Below are 18,786 nucleotides of genomic sequence, written 5' to 3'. Positions count from 1 at the left end.
AGACCCGGACTCCTTCCTGAAGTCGGCACGGCTGCAGCGGCTGCCATCGTCGTCGTCGGAGATGGGCAGCCAAGACGGGTCGCCGCTACGCGAGACGCGCAAAGACCCGTTCTCCGCGGCAGCGGCCGAGTGCTCCTGCCGACAGGATGGGCTCACGGTCATCGTCACGGCCTGTCTCACCTTCGCTACCGGTGTCACCGTGGCGCTGGTCATGCAGATCTACTTCGGGGACCCCCAGGTGAGGGGGACAAATGGGGAGGGGGAGGAAACTGGGGAGGGGGGAGGGGGGTAATGTTTGAGTAACCGTGGAAACTGGGGAATGGCTGAGTGGTGGAAGGGGAGAGAGGGTGGTGACTTGGGAGAGGAAGGTCCCAAAGGGAGGAGCTCCAGGGCATGAGGGAGACAGAACAAGGGGACAGAAGAAGGAAGGGACTCGATCCATTAGGAGGCACTTGGGGTAATGAGGGCAGAGTCAAGGCAACAAGAGGGCAGGGCTTCGACCTTCATCCCGCTTAGAGTTCTAGGGCTAGTGGAGGTGCCCTAGGGAGGTGGACAGCTCCTCCTGCCCCCACCAAGTCCTCTTTCCCCTCCCAGATCTTCCAGCAGGGTGCCGTGGTGACCGATGCTGCCCGCTGCACTTCACTGGGCATCGAGGTGCTCAGTAAACAGGGATCTTCTGTGGACGCAGCAGTGGCAGCAGCCTTGTGTTTGGGGATCGTGGCTCCACACAGTTCTGGCCTGGGCGGGTAAGGAGCAGTGGAGGTCGGGGTCCCCCAGGCCTGCAGGCCTCATGTGCGCACTCCTAACTTAGGGAGAGGGGCATTTGGGCCCCAACTCCTTGCATTTTCTCTTTCTACATCAAATTTCACCCGCTTCTCCCTGGATGGAGTCAGAAGAGCAAAGCTACCTTATGGAAAACCTGAAAGTGTTTTCAGAAGCTTTTTTCTTTTTTTAACTAGAAAAAGAAATTTGTAAACCATAAATTAAGGTGCACAGGTGGAGGTATACTGTCATCAATTAAGGCAGAGATATTTCAACTTCTAGGATCATAAATCCCTATGGGTCTGATGAAAAGCCTTGGACCCTCTGTCCTCCAAAAATACACCCCACGCTAAGAACTCTTAGAAGTTACAAGCTGGCCACCCATGGGCAACACCCAGCACACAGACTGGTTTGGTTTAGACACTGAACTGTCTTAAAATTTTGTTTGCTTTTGTTAAAAAGTTGAGAATTTTCATAAAAATCCAGATTTCCAACATCTCTTGAACAATCGGGAAATCCGATAACAACTTGGGCCCACATTCTCACATGGCTGAAGTTATCTGGCGTGGAATAGAAGCTGCTTCCCATGATGGGCATGCACTGTCCAGTTTGCCATAGTTTCTACCACTTCCTCTTCTCTGTCCTGCTTGCCTTATTTTGTCATTTGGCTGTGGGCATTTAAGTTTGCAGCCCCCATCTTAGATGTAAATAAGCTACAGAAAAGGAACAAGCTGACAAAGTTTCTATCTTGGCTCCTGTAAGACCAGCTCTCCAAGCCGTACCAAAGAAATTCCTCTTTTGGTTTTGCATGTTCTATCCTTACATAATCCAGTCCTGGGGGAGGGGCAAGGGACATACCAAGTAGACAGGTGCAGGAAGCTGGCAGGGGTCCAGCTCTGGTCCAGGGTGGGGGCATGGGGCAGAACATCCTGTTCTCCCAGTCTCTGGGCTTTTCCTAATCAGGGATTAAAGTCTCCAGTGACAGGATAGAAGAGGTCCATGGACCCTGGGTCTCCAACCCTCTTGGTTTTGCTCCCACCCTCTTAGGGTGGCCGAGTCTGTGAATCCATGCTGGGGAGGGAGTTCAGACACCTGACCCCAAATGAAAAACTGAGCCTACAGCTCTCACCACTGGGGGTGGAGGGGTAGCATGTTATCATCACACTTCCCCTTCTGTGTCTCTCCCAGTGGGGGCGTGATGCTGGTACATGACATCCGACGAAATGAGAGCCACCTAATTGATTTCCGGGAGTCCGCACCAGGGGCCCTCAGGGAAGAGACCCTGCAAAGATCCTGGGAGACCAAGGTGGGGACCCTGGTGAGAAGAGAGAGTTCAGGGGAGTCTCTCTTCATTGCCCTTCTGCTAACCCAAGCATTAATTTGCTAAGTATTTACCAGGGGAGTAGGAAAAAGAGTTGAGCAGGATTCTCTTAGGCTATGAGAGAGTCAGGCAGCCCCCAAAATAAAATAATGAACTAGAAAATCTGGAACCTTACTTCTCTGGGAATCTTACCTATCTGGCACATGGGAAGGAAGAAAAAAGGCTACTGAGTACCCTGAAATGTCACAAAGTTGATGCAATGAAACTCACACATCTCACTCTGAGCCAGTTGACTATAACTTTCCCAGCCCCTGACATATTGGAAGATTAGAGGGGAACTGCCAGAAGTAAACCAACTGTCTGCTGAAAGAAAAAGAAGAAATCGAATAACTTGGAAAAATGGGTACTTAGTGCGGTGGCAAAAGCCAAACACACCCCTGAGTCTTCAGAGCTCAGAGTAATGGTGGTGTGAAACTGAATAGGTTAAATGAAGGTCCCTTGTCCACCATTTTAAAAGGTAGGGTTGCCTGGGCACAGTGGCTCACACCTGTAATCCCAACACTGTGGGAAGCCAAGGCAGGAGGATTTCTTGAGGCCAGGAGTTTGAGACCAGCCTGAGCAACATAGTGAGACTTTGTCTCTACAAAAAATGCTTTGAAATTAGCCAGGCATGGTAGCATGCGCCAAGGATCGCTTGACTTGAGCCCAGGAGTTGGAGGCCACAGTGAGCTATGACCATGCCACTGTACTCCAGCCTGGGTAACAGAAAAAAAAAAAAAGGCAGGGGTTGGTGAAATCCAATGTAGACAGGTGTCTTTCTAAACTGGTTATGTCCTGGCTCTTGAAAGAGTTTTGCTTAATTTATACATCCCTCAACTATGGCAGCTAAAAGAGGCCTTTCTGCATTTGCTGATAGAAGTCAGGGAGATGGGAGGGGTGCCTGCTTGGGAAAGCTTGTCCCTCCCCTGGGATACTTGGCCTGTGTCTCTCCCCTGTGCCAGCCATCCCTGGCTTGGGGCTCTGCGGAGTTCAGCCCAGCACCCCCCTTCCAGTGACCTGGTCTCCTCTCTCCCTCGCCTACCCGCCTTGCCCAGCCTGGGCTCTTGGTGGGGGTTCCCGGAATGGTGAAGGGGCTACATGAAGCTCACCAGCTCTATGGCAGGTAACAACCCTCCCCCTGGGGACCAGGGACCCCCATTTGCATCTCTCCTTGGGTGGCCTTCTCCTACTTCCCTGGATTCTTCCTTTCCCAACTCCCCCTCCTAATATCCCCTTCCCTTGCCAGGACTCTCCTTCCCAGGAACCCCCCTCCCCCCGGACCCCTCCTCCTTCCCCCAGGACCTCCTCCACCCCCTGCTCTCCGGCCCCCCCAGGCTGCCATGGTCCCAAGTCCTGGCCTTCGCAGCAGCTGTGGCCCAAGATGGCTTCAACGTGACTCATGATCTAGGTCAGTGGGGCCTGGGGATTTGGGAGAGACGTGAGGTTGATGGAGAAGGGTAGAATCTTTGAGATTTGGAGCCCAAGCCAGAGAGGCCCTCTCTTCCAGTTTGCTCCTCAGACCCCCTCCCCACCTTATCCCACCCTCACCTGGAGGCGGCCTCAAACGAGGGGGTCTGGGAAGGGCCCTTAGACATCCCTGCCTCGCGCTTAACAGGCTCCTGGGGGTCAGGGCACTTAGGGTGGGCCACTCAGCCCCCATCTACCCCACCTATTGCGCGTCTCATCCGGTCCAGTCCTGGCGCCCCGCCCTGCCCAGCCTCCCGTCCCTGCCCCTAGCCCGTGCCCTGGCTGAACAGCTGCCACCCAACATGTCCGAGCGCTTCCGGGAGACATTCCTGCCATCGGGCCGCCCGCCACTACCTGGCTCGTTGCTGCATCGGCCCGACCTGGCTGAGGTGCTGGATGTACTTGGCACCTCCGGCCCGGCTGCCTTCTACGCAGGTGGCAACCTCACACTGGAGATGGTGGCCGAGGTAAGTGCTCATGTTGTGCGGGTGGGGCATGCCCCAAGGTCCCTATTGCAGGACATCCGCGTCCGCATTTTTTCCTTCCTTCCTTCCTTCCCTCCCTTTCTTTCTATATTATTTACTGTGGATTATGTTCCTTTGAAATTCTAGAATAGTCAAAACTAACTTCTAGTGACAGAAATCAGATCAGTGGTTGGTGGGGCTGGGAGGAGCTGACTGGGATATGACATGAAAAACCTCCTGGGATGATGGAAGTGTTGTCTTTTTTTTTTTTTTTTTTGAGACGGAGTCCCGCTGTGTCACCCAGGCTGGAGTGCAGTGGTGCGATCTTGGCTCACTGCAACTTCCACCTCCCAGGTTCAAGTGAGTCTCCTGCCTCAGCCTCCCGAGTAAGTGGGATTACAGGTGTGCACCACCACGCCCAGCTAATTTTGTATTTTTAGTAGAGATGAGGTTTCACCATGTTGGCCAGGCTGGTCTCGAACTCCTGACCTCAAGAGATCCACCTGTCTTGGCCTCCCAAAGTGCTGGGATTACATGTGTGAGCCCCCATGCCTAGCCAGAAGTGTTCTGTCTTGATTCAGAGGTACCTTTGGGCTTCTCAGGGGTGATGCCAGCCTGTGCAGGGGCTTGTCATGTCCCTCCCAGGCCTGGTGGAGACCCAGTATCGGCCTTAGCTTCCCTAAGCTCACAATCCTTCCCTGCTTTTGGGTTTTCTAGGGACTGAGGGAAGTACCTCTTTCATTGTTGAGTATCAAGACTGGGGAGATTGACACAGAAGTTTACCATCCAATCCCAAAGAGTCCCAGTCTCAGGCAGTAACAGGTGTGAGAACTGTCATTAATAGTGCAAAAGTCCTAATGGAAAATTATGTTCATGGTAAGGATGCATAGACCAACTCAGTGGTTCTCTCATCTGAGCAATGGGGATGATTATATCTGTCTCTGCCATATGGTTGTGGGAATTAAATAGGTCTGTTATTCATTCAACATTCACAGAGTGCCTGCTGTGTGCCAAGCCCTATGCTGGGCACTGGATGTGGCGATAGACTCAAACAGACTTAACTGGAGAGTCCAGGAGATTACTGGCTTTAGATTCTTCTGTGTCCAGATTATCAATCCACTGTGTTAGGATTTTCTCTCCCTCTTTCTCTTTCTCTCTCTCTCAACTCTACTTTCCTTTGTTTGGATTCACTCTCAGATCCTTTCCACCTGCTCCCCACCAGCCCTTATCAGGCCATCCTTCCAGCAAGCTATCCCAGAGAAAGAGCATTTCTCCTTTCCAGTAATTCCAGCAAAAGCCTCCAGGTTGTGTCTTATTAGCTCATCACAGGTTTCATGACTATTCCCAAATCAATCACTGTGGCACAGAAGGGAATGCCCCAGTTGGCCAGGCCTGGGTTGTATGCCCTTTCCTGGAGGTGGCAAAGGGAATGCAGGAGATTGTAACAAAGACCATCAGATCTTTGACAAAAAGAAACCCAAAGTTGAGTTTATTAACTTGCCAGAAAAAGGAACTCAAAAATTCAAATGGGCCAGGCATGGTGGCTCACGCCTGTAATCCCAGCACTTTGGGAGGCCAAGATGGGTGGATCACTTGAGCTCAGGAGTTTGAGACCAGCCTGGGCAACATAGTGAGACCCCATCTCTACAAAACATACAAACATTAGCCAGGTGTGGTGACATGTGCCTGTAGTCCCAGCTACTCAGGAGGCTGAGGCAGGAGGATCATCTGAGTCTGGGAAGGTTGAGGCTACAGTGAGCCATGATGGTGCCACGCATTCCAGCCTGGGCGACAGAATGAGACCCTGCCTCCAAAAAAAAAAAAAAAAAAAAAAAAAATCAATGTGTAATTCTCTGAAGATAGATAAATCAAGGGTTTCAAGTACTATAAAGTACAAAAAAGGAAAGGATTCAGAGTGGTTATGCTAATTTAGGGTTGACAGCACACTGGATAGGATGGAATGAGCCCGTTGGTTTGTACAAGATTGGTTCATTGGTCAATAATGAGGGCTTGGTTATGTCCAATAAGGGTCAGTCCTTCTAGGATCACTCAAAGTCATGGTTTTCTAGTGGCTTTAGTTGGTTGTGGTGAGATGCAGCATTCAGTTTTGATATCTCCTAGGCAAGTGTGCCATAAGTGGAAAACCTTCCTTTTACATAGGCAGAGAGCGCAGCAGGTACAAAGGCACAAAGGCATGAGTTCAGGAACTGCAGGTCACTCTGCAGCTGCATAGAGCTCACTGGAGAACAGCAGGACATGAGGTGGGAGGGGTAGGCTGGGGCCAGATCACAAAAAGTCTTGAATGGCAAGCTAAGGAGGTCATTCATGGAATGTACCCAGTGTAATGCCTGGCACATGATAGGTGCTCAATGTTAGTGCTTTTCCCCCTTCCTTTTTCCTGAGGTGTCTAGGGATAATGGGGTCTCTAAAGGCCACGATGGGGGTTGCAGAAGGCACAGAAGTTATAAACAGCTGATCTGTCTGTCATCCAAACATGTATTATAGGCCAAAACCACCATGCCACAGTGGTGGGAGGTCATTCTCTCATTCTCTTCCCTCCAGGCTCAGCACGCAGGGGGTGTCATAACCGAAGAGGACTTCAGCAATTACAGCGCCCTTGTGGAGAAGCCTGTGTGTGGCGTGTACAGAGGTGACCTCTCCCCCGGCTCCCAGGGTCCCCACTCAGGAGAAGCCTCCCAGTCCATGGCCACATTGTTTTGGCCTAGAGACTTCCTCTCCATTTCACAGGAGAGAAACTAAGGCAGTGAGCTACCTGGGCAGTCAACTGTTGAAGCAAACCAGAGCCAGCCCACCTTCTGAAAAGTAGCTGTGGGGTCAGTTACCCCAAGTATTTAGGATATTGGGGGGTGGACCTGATCAAAGGGTCCGACCTGGAAGTTGGGGTTCTGGCCATAGGTTTTCTTGATTTTGGCTCTGTGTTGCCTCCGCCCTTTCCCCAGCAGCACTGTCACTGCCCTGTACTTCCTAAGAATTTTAAAGACAAAGTCCATCCAAGCTTCATGGTCGAATGAACCATTCAGGACAGTCATAAACCCAGCTCCTCATTGTGCCAAAAAGAAATTGAGGCCCAAGGAGGGAACATAACTTAACTGTCCAAACTCAAGAAAACCAACAGGGAACCCAGAAAACCAAGCTTATGACATGGGTGGGGTCCATGTTTGCTGAACCCAAGGTGGTAGGTGCTGGATTTCTCAGAAGATTCTCAGGTTCTTTCCCTTCTAGGAGAGCCAGATCACATCAAGCCCCAGGAAAGGGTTTCTCTGAGTTCAACTTTCCATGCTTCAATCTCCAACCTGATTCCTCTGCCAGAGGCAGTGGAATATGAAGCAATGGAAAGAGCATATCAGCTGAGTGCAGTGGTTCAGGCCTATAACCCCAGCACATTGGGAGGCTGAGGCAGGAGGATCACTTGAGCCCAGGAGTTCATGACCAGCCTGGGCAACATAGTGAGACACCGTCACTATAAAAAATTAAAAAATTACCCAGGCGTGGTGGTGTACCTGTAGTCCTAGCTACTCAGGAGGTTGAGATGGGAGGATTGCTTGAGCCTGGGAGGTCAAGGCTGCAGTGAGCATGATTGTGCCACTGCACTACAGCCTTTGTGACAGAGTGAGACCATTATCTCACACACACACACACACACACACACACACAAAGAAAAGAAAAAAAAGGAACAAGCGTAGCATTGGAGCTAGGAAGACCTGGGTTTGAGTACCAACTGTGCCATTTACCTTGAACAAGCTACTTCCCACTCTGAGCCTTGGTTCCCTCCTTAAAATGGAAATAATAATAGTGCCTACATCTTAGGATGCCCATAAGGATTCGATGAGATGATGTAGGAAGTTGCCCTGATCAGAGCATGCACTGAATATAGATTTTCCATTTCCCCTTCCCAGCCTGGGTTGTCTCAACAATGCTAGTAACTTGAGTGCTCTGGATTCCCCTTGTCTCTCTGTACCACAGTTTCTGGACCTATCAAATATGTGTGATAACAGTAGCCACTGTGAGGACTAAATGAGTTAGTGTTAGCGTTATGCATCAGCTATTATTCCTTTGATGTCCAAACATCTAGTCACAGAATAGGAAGAGAAGGTTGCTGCTGCCAAGAAGTTTGGGGCTGGATGAGACCATCAGGAGTCATGGATAGTATCCTGGCCTATGGGAGAGCTGAAAGGAGACACATGACAGGCCAGGAATATGGATATCTGGTCACCTGTTTCTGCTGTGCTCTGCTGATAGCCTGCAGTGTGACTCTGGGCAAGCCACAGCCCTCTTGAGCCTTAGTTTTCTCAAATGGCAGAGGAAACTGAAGACCAGTGTTCTGAGTTCAAGTCCCGGCCCTGCCCTTGACTTGCCATGTGAACTTGAATGAGTCTCTTTGCCTCTCAATGCTTCAGTTTCCCCATCTGGTGAGGGAGTTCAGCACAGTGGTCTCAGTGTGTGTGATGGTGGAATGTGGAGATGGGATGTGGGATGTGAAGGTGCCTTGACCCCTACCCTGCCATCAGTCACTTCCTGTCCTTTCAGGCCACCTGGTTCTTAGTCCCCCACCCCCGCACACGGGCCCTGCCCTCATCAGTGCTCTCAACATCCTGGAGGGCTTCAATCTCACCAGCCTGGTATCCCGAGAACAGGCTCTTCACTGGGTGGCAGAGGTAAGGCTGACCCCTCCGCCTTTCCCTGGATTTAGGGATATTAGGAGTGGGGAGATTGGGTACTGCCATAGGGCAGGACTAAATCACCTCCAAGTTTTCTCACACACGAAAATCCACTGGGTGTGGGTGCTGGGAGGGGCCTGGCAGCCTCTTCCATATCCCTGCTGTATTTTCAGACCCTGAAGATTGCATTAGCCCTGGCCAGCAGACTGGGAGATCCCGTCTATGATTCTACCATCACTGAGAGCATGGATGACATGCTCAGGTGGGTCTTGGGCAGGACCTGGGGGCTACAGAGGCGGTGGTGGGTGTGGGGAAAAGGTCAGGAGAAAAGAAGCTGGTATAGCAATAAAGGCCTGAAGTCCTAAGTCAATTTCAGCTCAACCCCAACTCACAACGTGACACTGGGTGCCTCTCCCTGCACCTCACCTTTCCTATCAGCACAATGAGTGGGCCTACTTCATGTGGCTCTTAAATTTTTTTGAGGCTAGCATAGCACCTATGTAAGCCCATCTGCTCCTCCTTTTGAGTAGGAAAAGAAAGCTCAATACCAAACAAAGGCCAGGCACAGTGGCTCACGCTTGTAATCCCAGTACTTTGGGAGGCCAAGGCGGGTGGATCACCTGAGGTCACGAGTTTGAGACCAGCCTGACCAACATAGTGAAACCCTGCCTCTACTAAAAATACAAAAATTAGCCGGGCGTGGTGGTGCGTGCCTGTAGTCCCAGCTAATCAGGAGGCTGAGGCAGGAGAATCACTTGAACCCGGGAAGCAGAGGTTGCAGTGAGCCGAGATCATGCCACTGCACTCCAGCCTGGGTGACAGAGTGAGACTTTGTCTCCAAAAACAAACAAACAAACAGTCTCCAAGCAAATACTGAAGGTGGTGGGAATACAGCTTCATTAGCAACATAACATAGTAGTAGGTTGTGGGCTCTGGTGAGACTGCCTCCATTCAAATTCCAGCGTGACTCTTCGCTAGCTGTGCAGCCTTGGGCAAGTGGTTTAAACTCTCTACATCTGTTTCTACAAGGGGGCTTAACAATAATGGTATCAACCTTGTAAGGTTGTGGTAAGGACTAAACAAAATCATACATGTAAAGCTTTTTTTGGTTGAAAATTGAATAAATGTCTTCAAGGAATCTTTGGTAACTTATTATCTAATCAGCTATGGATAATCCAACACATAGTTAAGAAACCCTCAGTTGAATTTTTTTTTTTTTTTTTTTTTGAGATGGAGTCTCGCTCTGTCGCCCAGGCTGGAGTGCAGTGGCATGATCTCGGCTCACTGTAACCTCTGCCTCCCAGGTTCAAGCAATTCTCCTGCTTCAGCCTCCCACCTCAGTTGAATTTTTAAAAGTCTGGAGCATTACATATTGTTTCTAAGATCAATGCAAACTTTGCTCTAAAACACACACACACACAAACACACACACACACACCCCTATATGAAATCTATTCAACCAGTTCATCCAGTAAATAGTTATTGAGCACTTACTCTGTGCCTTGGGAAAAAACTCTAAAAGAAAGTAAAGATCCTGGCTGGACGTGGTGGCTCATGCCTGTAATCCCAGCACTTTGGGAGGCCGAGGCGAGTGGATCATTTGAGGTCAGGAGTTCAAGACCAGCCTGGCCAACATGGTGAAACCCCGTCTCTACTAAAAAAAAAAAAAATTAGCCAGGTGTGGTGGCAGGTGCCTGTAATCCCAGATAATCGGGAGGCTGAGGCAGGAGAATCACTTGAACCTGGGAGGCAGAGGTTGCAATGAGCTGAGACAGCGTCACTGCACTCCAGCCTGTGTGACAGAGCAAAACTCTATCTCATTAGAAAAAAAAAAAAAATCCTCATATACAAAATCTTCCCCCAACTAAAGTCTTAATAAAACTTTAGACTACAAATATTAGTTTAAATGAATCCAGTTTGTTAATTCAAAGCAAATATTTTCTGATCATCCATTATGCACCAGGCACTTTCATAGAAAGGATTAAGAAGTCAGATAACTAAAAGGCTCCTGATTTAAACATTAAATAAAAGTTGGTTCCAGAAAAGAATCTAAATAATACCTAAATAAATTCATTCAACAGCAATTTTCTGGGTATTTCTTATGTGCAATTAATGAGCTTCTGCACTCATAGACCTAGTAGTCCAGTGAGGGAGGTAGATTTCATCAAGTAATTACACAAACACCACAAAAGTGAGGTAGGTGGGGTGTATTGAGAGCCTGTTGTTTGCTCATCTCCCACCCCTTGTCGTTTCAGCAAGGTGGAGGCCGCCTACCTCCGGGGCCATATCAATGACTCCCAGGCAGCCCCTGCTCCACTCCTGCCTGTCTATGAACTAGATGGAGCTCCCACAGCTGCCCAGGTGCTGATCATGGGACCTGATGACTTTATTGTGGCCATGGTTAGGTATGCCAGCTCAGACTCAGAACTTGGAACAAGGGATCCTCTGAACCAAGAGGGGGTGGGGGCTGGGTAGAGGTGAAGATGGGCCAGGGCTCACCCAACCCCACCTCGGCCCCCAGCTCCCTGAACCAGCCCTTTGGCAGTGGCCTTATCACCCCCTCGGGGATCCTGCTCAACAGCCAGATGCTGGACTTCTCCTGGCCCAACCGGACAGCTAACCACTCTGCACCCAGCCTGGTAGGATTTGCTTCCCTGCTTCCCTGGGGACCCTGAGGCCTATAGGTAGGAGGTGCAATGGCATGGCTGCCCCTTTCTCCCTACTTTCTCCAGAATCTTCTAGTATAAGGAAGCCTAAAGAAGATGTTCACCTCATCCCTAGCACTGCTAAGTCTGGGACATGGAGCCTGGTGGGTCTGAAGAACTCTTGTCCCATTCTGTCACTGTCTTACTGTGTGACCTTGTGAAGATCTTGCCCTCTCTGGGCAATTTCTTCACCTGTACAATGAGGGTTTTGGCTCCTATTTGATGTTTTGGGCATTTTCCAGCACTAGTGGTCTGTGACTATGTGAGCTTGAGCTGATGGGGCTCAGCCCTATGGCTGGGCACCAAAGAGGGACCCAAGGAGGAAGGATTTAATAATTTTTATCTAGTTAAAAATCAGCACTCTTACACCCCACAATCTGGGGCCCCAGCAGGGCAAAGACACATAGAGATGATCAGGGTGGGGTTATCCTGTTCTTCCCCATTGCCATCTTTCTTGGCTTAGTCCTTTCTCCTGTGACCCATAGCAGCCTCATAGCTCAGTGGATGTACTTATCACTCCCCCATCCACCCCACCCATCCAGGCACCCTACCCGTTTCACAGAGAGCAAACTGCTGTCTGGGAAGGGACCAGTCTCCCAGGAAAACTGGGCCTGTGGAAGATGTGGAAGAGGGAGAGCAGTTGGAAGGGTTGTGGAGGGGCCCTTTCCCGGTCTTGTCCCACCCCACCTGCCCCTTGTGGTCTCTGTCCTCTAACAACAGGAGAATTCAGTGCAGCCAGGGAAGCGGCCACTCTCTTTCCTGCTGCCCACAGTGGTCCGACCCGCGGAGGGGCTCTGTGGAACCTACCTCGCTCTGGGGGCCAATGGAGCTGCACGGGGCCTCAGCGGCCTCACACAGGTGAGGTTTACACCATGGTTGGCCTTTTTCAGCCGGGAGCCAAGCTGTGGCCTAGACTGCAGACGCCTGTCATATCTGTGGCTTGTTTCCATTCCTCATGCGGCAAATATGGGCTGAGGCTGCTTTGTGCCAGGCGCATCCTTGGACATGGGCTGCACTGAGTTTCTTAGTGAAAATGGAGCCCTGATGCTCCCTGTCTTTCCCGGTTGCAGGGGAAATGGCAGGGTCAGTAGATTGAAAAGTGGGGTTAGCATCTGGGTGGCCTGGGTTCTATTAACCTCAAGTCCCATTATACCTCTACCCGGCATCTGAATAAACAACCAGCCCTCTTTAGGGTGGGATTTGAAAGGAAGGGCCTGCTTTTCTCCAGAGTACCTCAGAATGGCTCCATGAATGTCTTGAGAACCTGATATATATGCCAGGCACCTATTTTGGCAGGTGGTGAGTTAACAATCTTGAGTTCTGGAATCAGACACTCCTGGGTTCTGGCCCAAGTGCTACCAATTTGTAACTGTGATGCTGGAGCATTCACTTAACAGCTCTGAACCTCAGTCTCCTCATCTTTAAAATGGAAATAGTAACAATAGCTAACATTTAAAGAGTTCGTACTAAGTGCTGGGCACTGTGTTATGTGTGTTAACCATTTTAACCTTCCCAGTTCTGGGGAGAATCCTTATTTCTATTTTATAAATAAGGAAACTGCAGCCCAGAGAGGTTAAGACTTTAGGTCAAGTACCTTCAGCAAGAAAGAGCAGGGAGGCAGTTTGGTTCCAGAGCCTATGCACACTCCGAATCACTAAGTTAAAGGCACCCACATTGTGCTCTAGACCACTCCTAGCTATTAACTGCCCTATGCAGAGAGAAAAGAAGGGAGCCCTGGGCTAGATTAAAGAGACTTGGTTCTAGTGTTGTATCTTCCCTGGCTTCCTCTAAACTCTGGAGTAAGTCATTTCCCTTGCTGGCCTTCACTTTCCCTCTCTGTGAAATGGGAACAGTCATCACAGGCCTGCCTGTCTTCCAGGGCTGTTAGGAGGCTCAGATGACACCCGGTGTAAGAATTCTCAAGACTAAGGAGCCTGGACCAAGGGTGAGAGCTGAGGAATCCTGGACCATCACCCCTGGGACAGCCCTGATTTTTCTGTACCTTGGCTACCACAGGTTCTGCTGAATGTCCTGACCTTGAACCGGAACCTGAGTGACAGCCTGGCCCGCGGCCGCCTACACCCGGACCTGCAGTCCAACCTCCTGCAGGTGGACAGTGAGTGCAGATCAGAGACCTCGTGGGGCGGGGGCACAGGGACAGGTAGAGAAAGGACTCCTCCCAAGGGTGTCCATGCCTCAGCCAGCACCAACTGCCAGTGAAGTTTGGTTTTATTTGGCAAATTCCTATTGGAGCAGTGAACGATCTGGGGATTGGAACCAGTCTTGCCATTTCCTGGTTGTGTGGCCCTGGGAAATCCATGTCTCAACTCTGAGCCTCAGTTTTCTCATTTGTAAAATAAGACACAGTTGTTCATTCTTCAAACTTTCATTTACTCAACAGTTTGTATTGAACACGTACTGTGTTCCGGGCATCATCCTAGGTGCTGGGGATTCTGCATTTACAGGCAAACAAGAAAATAAGTCATCAAAGAAATATGAGACAAATAAGTGCTCTGCCAACTGTCAAAGCAGGGTGATATAATAGGACTGACTCAATGATCAAGGAAGACTTCTCTTTGGTGGCATTTAAGCTGAGATCTAAAGAGTGAGAAAGAAACTGGGTGCAATGGCTCAGACCTATAATCCCAGGCTGAGGTGGGAGGATCGCTTGAGGCCAAGAGTTCAAGAGCAGCCTCAGTAACATAGTGAGACCCCCCCCCACCCCCCTGTCTCTATAAAAAAATTTTTTTAAATTACCAGGCAGGGTGCGTGCCTGTGGTTCTAGCTACTCGGGAGGCTGAGGCAGGAGAATTGCTTGAACCAGGAAGGCAGAGGTTACAGTGAGCCAAGATCACGCCACTGTCCTACAGCCTGGGTAACAGAGTGAGATCCTATCTCCTAAAAAAAAAAAAAAAAAAAAAGTAAGAGAGAGCCCACTATACAAAGAATTGGTGCAGAGCTTTGTAGGTCAGGGGAGCAAGTACAAAGAACTCAGGGCAGGAATGGGTTTGGTGAGTTTGAGGACTAAAAAGGAGACCAAGGTAAGCAAGAATGAAATTAGATCAGAGAGGCAGGCAGGTGCCAGATCATGGACCTTATGGTGAGGAGATGGACTTTCCTCTAAGAAAAGGGCTTAATTTTGGCGCAGCTGAATTTTATGAACAGGAAAGTATCTGCACCTTTGAGGAGTTTTTATTATAACAGACAATGTATTAATATGACACTAGTCCAAAAGAATACAGAATTGATTGAGACACAGTCCTTGCCTGTTCAATATTATTATCCCTATTCTATAGAGGAAGAAACTGAGGCTCACAAAAGTTATAAACTAGTCAAAGATCAACCACTAAGTGGCAGAACTTCAGTTAGGACATACACCTGGCTGATACCAAAGACTCTATTCTTTACTGCACAGCTCTTGATATCTCCTGGACTGAATCACATTAGAAGCAGAGACCGCGATCTTCAACGATCACATCCTGTGGTTGGCCAGCGAGACTTGGATCCCAGCTGATAGATGACAAGGCCACATACTTGAAATTGAATTTTGTTCAACAAATATCTGCTGGTCTCTGTTGAATGTGAGGCTCTGTGCTAAGTTATTTGGGCTCAGCCCAATCTTGCCTTCAGGGCCTTAGTGTAAGATGGAGGTATAAGGAGTGGGGGCTTGGTGAAGGGAAAGTTCATCTACCTGAGGCCCTGGGGAGGCTTTATGGAGGAGGTGACAAGTAGCTTGGCTTTGAAGTATGAGTAGGAATTTGGAATGTGGAGGTAAAGGACATTCTGGACAGGAGGAACAGCCTAGGCAAAAACCAGAATGAATGGCTCAGAGAGCAGCCAGGAGGCTAGCTGTTGTTTCCCAGAGTTCTCAATTTACCCAGCACCTTTGTGACTTTTGCCACATTGCAAACCGTCTAAACCAATATGTACATAACATGTCTCTCTAAATGAACTTCCTTTTTAGCCTAAATGTATTTTATGTTATTATTTTTTTGAGATAGAGTCTCACTCTGTCGCCCAGGCTGGAGTGCAGTGGTGCAATCTCAGCTCACTTCAACCTCTGCCTCCTGGGTTCAAGCGATTCTCGTGCCTCAGCCTCCCAAGTAGCTGAGAATACAGGTGCACATGCCACCACACCCGGCTAATTTTTGCATTTTTGTAGAGATGGGGTTTCACCATGTTGGTCACGCTAGTCTCAAACTCCTGACCTCAAGTAATCCGCCTGCCTCGGCCTCCCAAAGTGCTGGATTTACAGGCGTGAGCCACCGTGCCCGGCCCTAAATGTATTTTTAAAATAGACCTTATATCATAATTACAAATGGAAAAATGACATCATTTGCCACAAATAGATGACAAATAGCTATCATCTATTTGTTAGCTATACAAATAGATATGTGTAGTTTTTAGTTAAATATTGTTGCCCATGGAAGGCTCTGAGACTGCTTTCTCCATTAAAGAAGGAGATTAGGAAGCGTTAGAGAGCAGACTGAAACTTGTTCCTTGCCATAATCAAAAGGATTGAAAGTGAACCACAAAGGAAATAGATTTTCGATTAAGTGATTTAATGCTATTCAAGATTGGGTCTTCATCTCAAGAGCTACCAAAAGTCTTCCTATTAGGGAAAGAAGACGACTAGATCTTTATTGAGAAGCGGTAGGATGTGGAGTTACAGGGCTTATCACAGAGGTCAGCCTTAAGATTATCCAATTGAGAAGGGGAGACACATGACCTGATTTGTCTTATTTAGGGGAGGTAGATTGAGAGGAGGAGAATTTAAGTCAGGGAAATATGAGAAGCAGCTGGGATATGGCCCAGGCAAGAGATGATGAGGGCCTGAACTTATCCAATGGGATGGGGATTTGTTCATCTATCTAGTAAGTATCTGCTCAATATTTACTATGTATTGGCCCTGCACTGGGGATCAACAGCAAACAAGACAACGTTCCTACCTTCAAAAAGCTTATAATCTAGTGGAGGGAGACACAGTAAATAAATAAACAAATACAGGTAGCAGTAAGTACTTTAGAAGAAAACCAAACAAGGTAAAGATGGTAGGGACTGCTGTTTTAGGTAATGGTGGAAGAAATTCTTGAAGAGGTGCCAAAGACTGGACTGCAGTAAGGGGGCCAGCAGTGTGACTTTCTAGGAGAGCATTCCAAGCAGAAAGAACAGTAAGTACAAAGGCACTGAAGTGGAAACATGTTTGGCCTTCTAAAGGGACAGCAAGGAGGTCAATGTGGCTGGAATACAGTTAAGCAAGGTGAGAAACAGAAGGAAATGAGGGGAGGAATTTAGAGAGGTAGCAAGGTCCCAAACAATGTTGGGCTTAGAGGCACCTTGGTAAGGACTTTGGATTTTATTCTAAATTCCTTTGAAGCTGTTGGAGGGCTTTGAGCAGGGGAAGTGACAAAGTCTGACTAATGGTTTAAAAGGATCCCCTTGGCTGCTGTTTGAACAGGCTATAAGAAGCCAGGGGGCCAGGCGCGGTGGCTCACGCCTGTAATCCTAGCACTTTGGGAGGCCGAGGTGAGCAGATCACCTGAGGTCAGGAGTTCGAGACTAGCCTGACCAACATGGATAAACCCCCATCTCTACCAAAAAAAAAAAAAAAAAAAAAAGAAAATTAGCCGGGCATGGTGACGCATGCCTGTTATCCCAGCTACTGGGGAGGCTGAGGCAGGATCGCTTGAACCTGGGAGGCAGAGGTTGTGGTGAGCCAAAATTGTGCCATTGCACTCCAGCCTGGGCAACAAGAGTGAGACTCCGCCTCAAAAAAAAAGAAAGAAAGAAAGAAAGGGAGGGAGGAAGGGAGGGAGGGCTGGAAGCAGGGAGACCAGTAAGGAAGGAAGGGAGGGCTGGAAGCAGGGAGACCAGTTAGTGGATTATGCAGAAATCCTGGCAAGTAATGATGGCAGCTTGACTTTGGCAGGTGGAGATGAAGACGCACAAAGCCCCTTTTTCTTTTTTTCCCTCCCTCCCTCCCTCTTTTCCTTCCTTCCATTTTCTTTCTTTTCTTTTCTTTTTTTTTTTTTTTTTTTGGAGACAGGGTTTTGCTCTTTTGCCCAGACTGGAGTGCAGTGGTGCAATCTCAGCTTACTTTACTGCAACTTGTGCCTCCCAGGGTCAAGCGGTCATCCTCCTACCTTAGCCTCCTGAGTATCCGGGACTACAGGCATGTACCACCACGCTCAGCTAATTTTTAAATTTTCTGTAGAGATGGGGTCTCCCTATATTGCCCAAGCTAGTCTCAAACTCCTGGGCTCAAGTGATCCTCCCACCTTAGCCTCCCAAAGTGTTGGGATTACAGGCATGAGCCACTGCACCCGGCCTGTCCTGTTTTCAATATTAAGAATGACTGTATATTGATCACTTACTGTATGCAAGGTTCAGTGCTGTGTGTGCATTATCTCCTTTAGTCCCTGCAACTTCATGTTCTCATATAAGCCCTATTTATACATGAGGAAAATGAGGCTCAGCAAGGTAAAGTGATTTGTCCAAGGTCATACAGCTCTGTGGTGGAGCAGCCAGGACAAGGACTCAGGTCTGACTTAGGACTCTTGACCTAGTGCTCTGTACATTCTGAATGTATATATGTTGGGGATGGTTTTCAGGTGAGTTCACAGAGGAAGAGATTGAGTTCCTGGAAGCCAGGGGTCACCACGTGGAGAAAGTAGATGTCTTATCCTGGGTCCATGGCAGCCGAAGGACCAACAACTTCATCATCGCTGTTAAGGACCCTCGGAGCCCAGATGCAGCTGGAGCCACCATCCTGTAGAGCAGCGGGGTGGAGCGGGGTCTCTGCTCCCCCACTTTGCATGTTCCCAGAGTCCCTCCTTCTCCCAGGTTTGGTCTCAGGGGGACCCCAGGGATGCCCCAGATCAGGGGCCAGAGGGGATGCTTAGCAAACCCAATCCCAGAGTAACTGGAAAATTCTCCATCAGGAGGCCTGTGGTGGTGGTGAGTGTCAGCATCCACAACCAGGCAGGCAGGACCTTGAGGAATCAGACTGTCTGTCTGTGTGTCACCTCTCTTCCTTCAGTCATGCTGTCCCTGAGCTTAGGGATGTGCTTGCAAACCCTTCTCAAGGGTCTCACAACCCCAACATCTTCAGACTGGCCTGACCTGGGCCTTGTCTTCCAGTTCCTTTCTCCCATTCCCAGCCTCATTTCTTAAATGACTAGGAATTTTTTAATGGACCATCATAGGGAGGGGGTGCTCCTCTTTTCCCACCAGGGTGAGGTGGGGGCCTTGCATCTGGGGGTCCCCAGGGTATGGGGTAGGGGTGGGGGTGGGGACCAGCTCAGGGGCTTCCATTTGCAAAGGGGAATTAAAGAAAGAATGTTGCTTAA

General features: G+C 49.1%; 1 protein-coding gene across 6 annotated transcripts in view; it reads left to right on the top strand.

Annotated features, from left to right (window-relative positions):
- Positions 1-18,786, top strand: part of GGT7 (gamma-glutamyltransferase 7) — a 28,103-nt gene extending 9,317 nt beyond the window's left edge. For 2 of the 6 annotated variants that reach the window (XM_024238750.3, XM_054542171.2), the window contains exons 2-15: positions 3-238; positions 595-746; positions 1,951-2,068; positions 3,178-3,245; positions 3,457-3,530; positions 3,860-4,056; positions 6,616-6,703; positions 8,602-8,729; positions 8,906-8,994; positions 10,988-11,137; positions 11,254-11,371; positions 12,158-12,295; positions 13,454-13,553; positions 18,049-18,786. In XM_024238750.3, the coding sequence (XP_024094518.1) occupies positions 3-238; positions 595-746; positions 1,951-2,068; positions 3,178-3,245; positions 3,457-3,530; positions 3,860-4,056; positions 6,616-6,703; positions 8,602-8,729; positions 8,906-8,994; positions 10,988-11,137; positions 11,254-11,371; positions 12,158-12,295; positions 13,454-13,553; positions 18,049-18,212 (1,820 nt within the window). In that variant the 3' untranslated portion in view covers positions 18,213-18,786. Of the gene's footprint in view, positions 1-2; positions 239-594; positions 747-1,950; positions 2,069-3,177; positions 3,246-3,456; positions 3,531-3,859; positions 4,057-6,615; positions 6,704-8,601; positions 8,730-8,905; positions 8,995-10,987; positions 11,138-11,253; positions 11,372-11,464; positions 12,296-13,453; positions 13,554-14,852; positions 15,019-16,507; positions 17,061-18,048 lie in introns of those variants that run through there. The other 4 variants (XR_008517128.1, XM_024238752.3, XR_008517131.2 and 1 more) reach the window with 4 other exon arrangements.

The sequence above is a fragment of the Pongo abelii genome, chromosome 21, assembly GCF_028885655.2.
Source record: "Pongo abelii isolate AG06213 chromosome 21, NHGRI_mPonAbe1-v2.0_pri, whole genome shotgun sequence".
Lineage (NCBI taxonomy): Eukaryota > Metazoa > Chordata > Mammalia > Primates > Hominidae > Pongo > Pongo abelii.
Note: the sequence above shows the minus strand (reverse complement) of the source record. Positions and strands in the feature narration are given on the sequence as shown.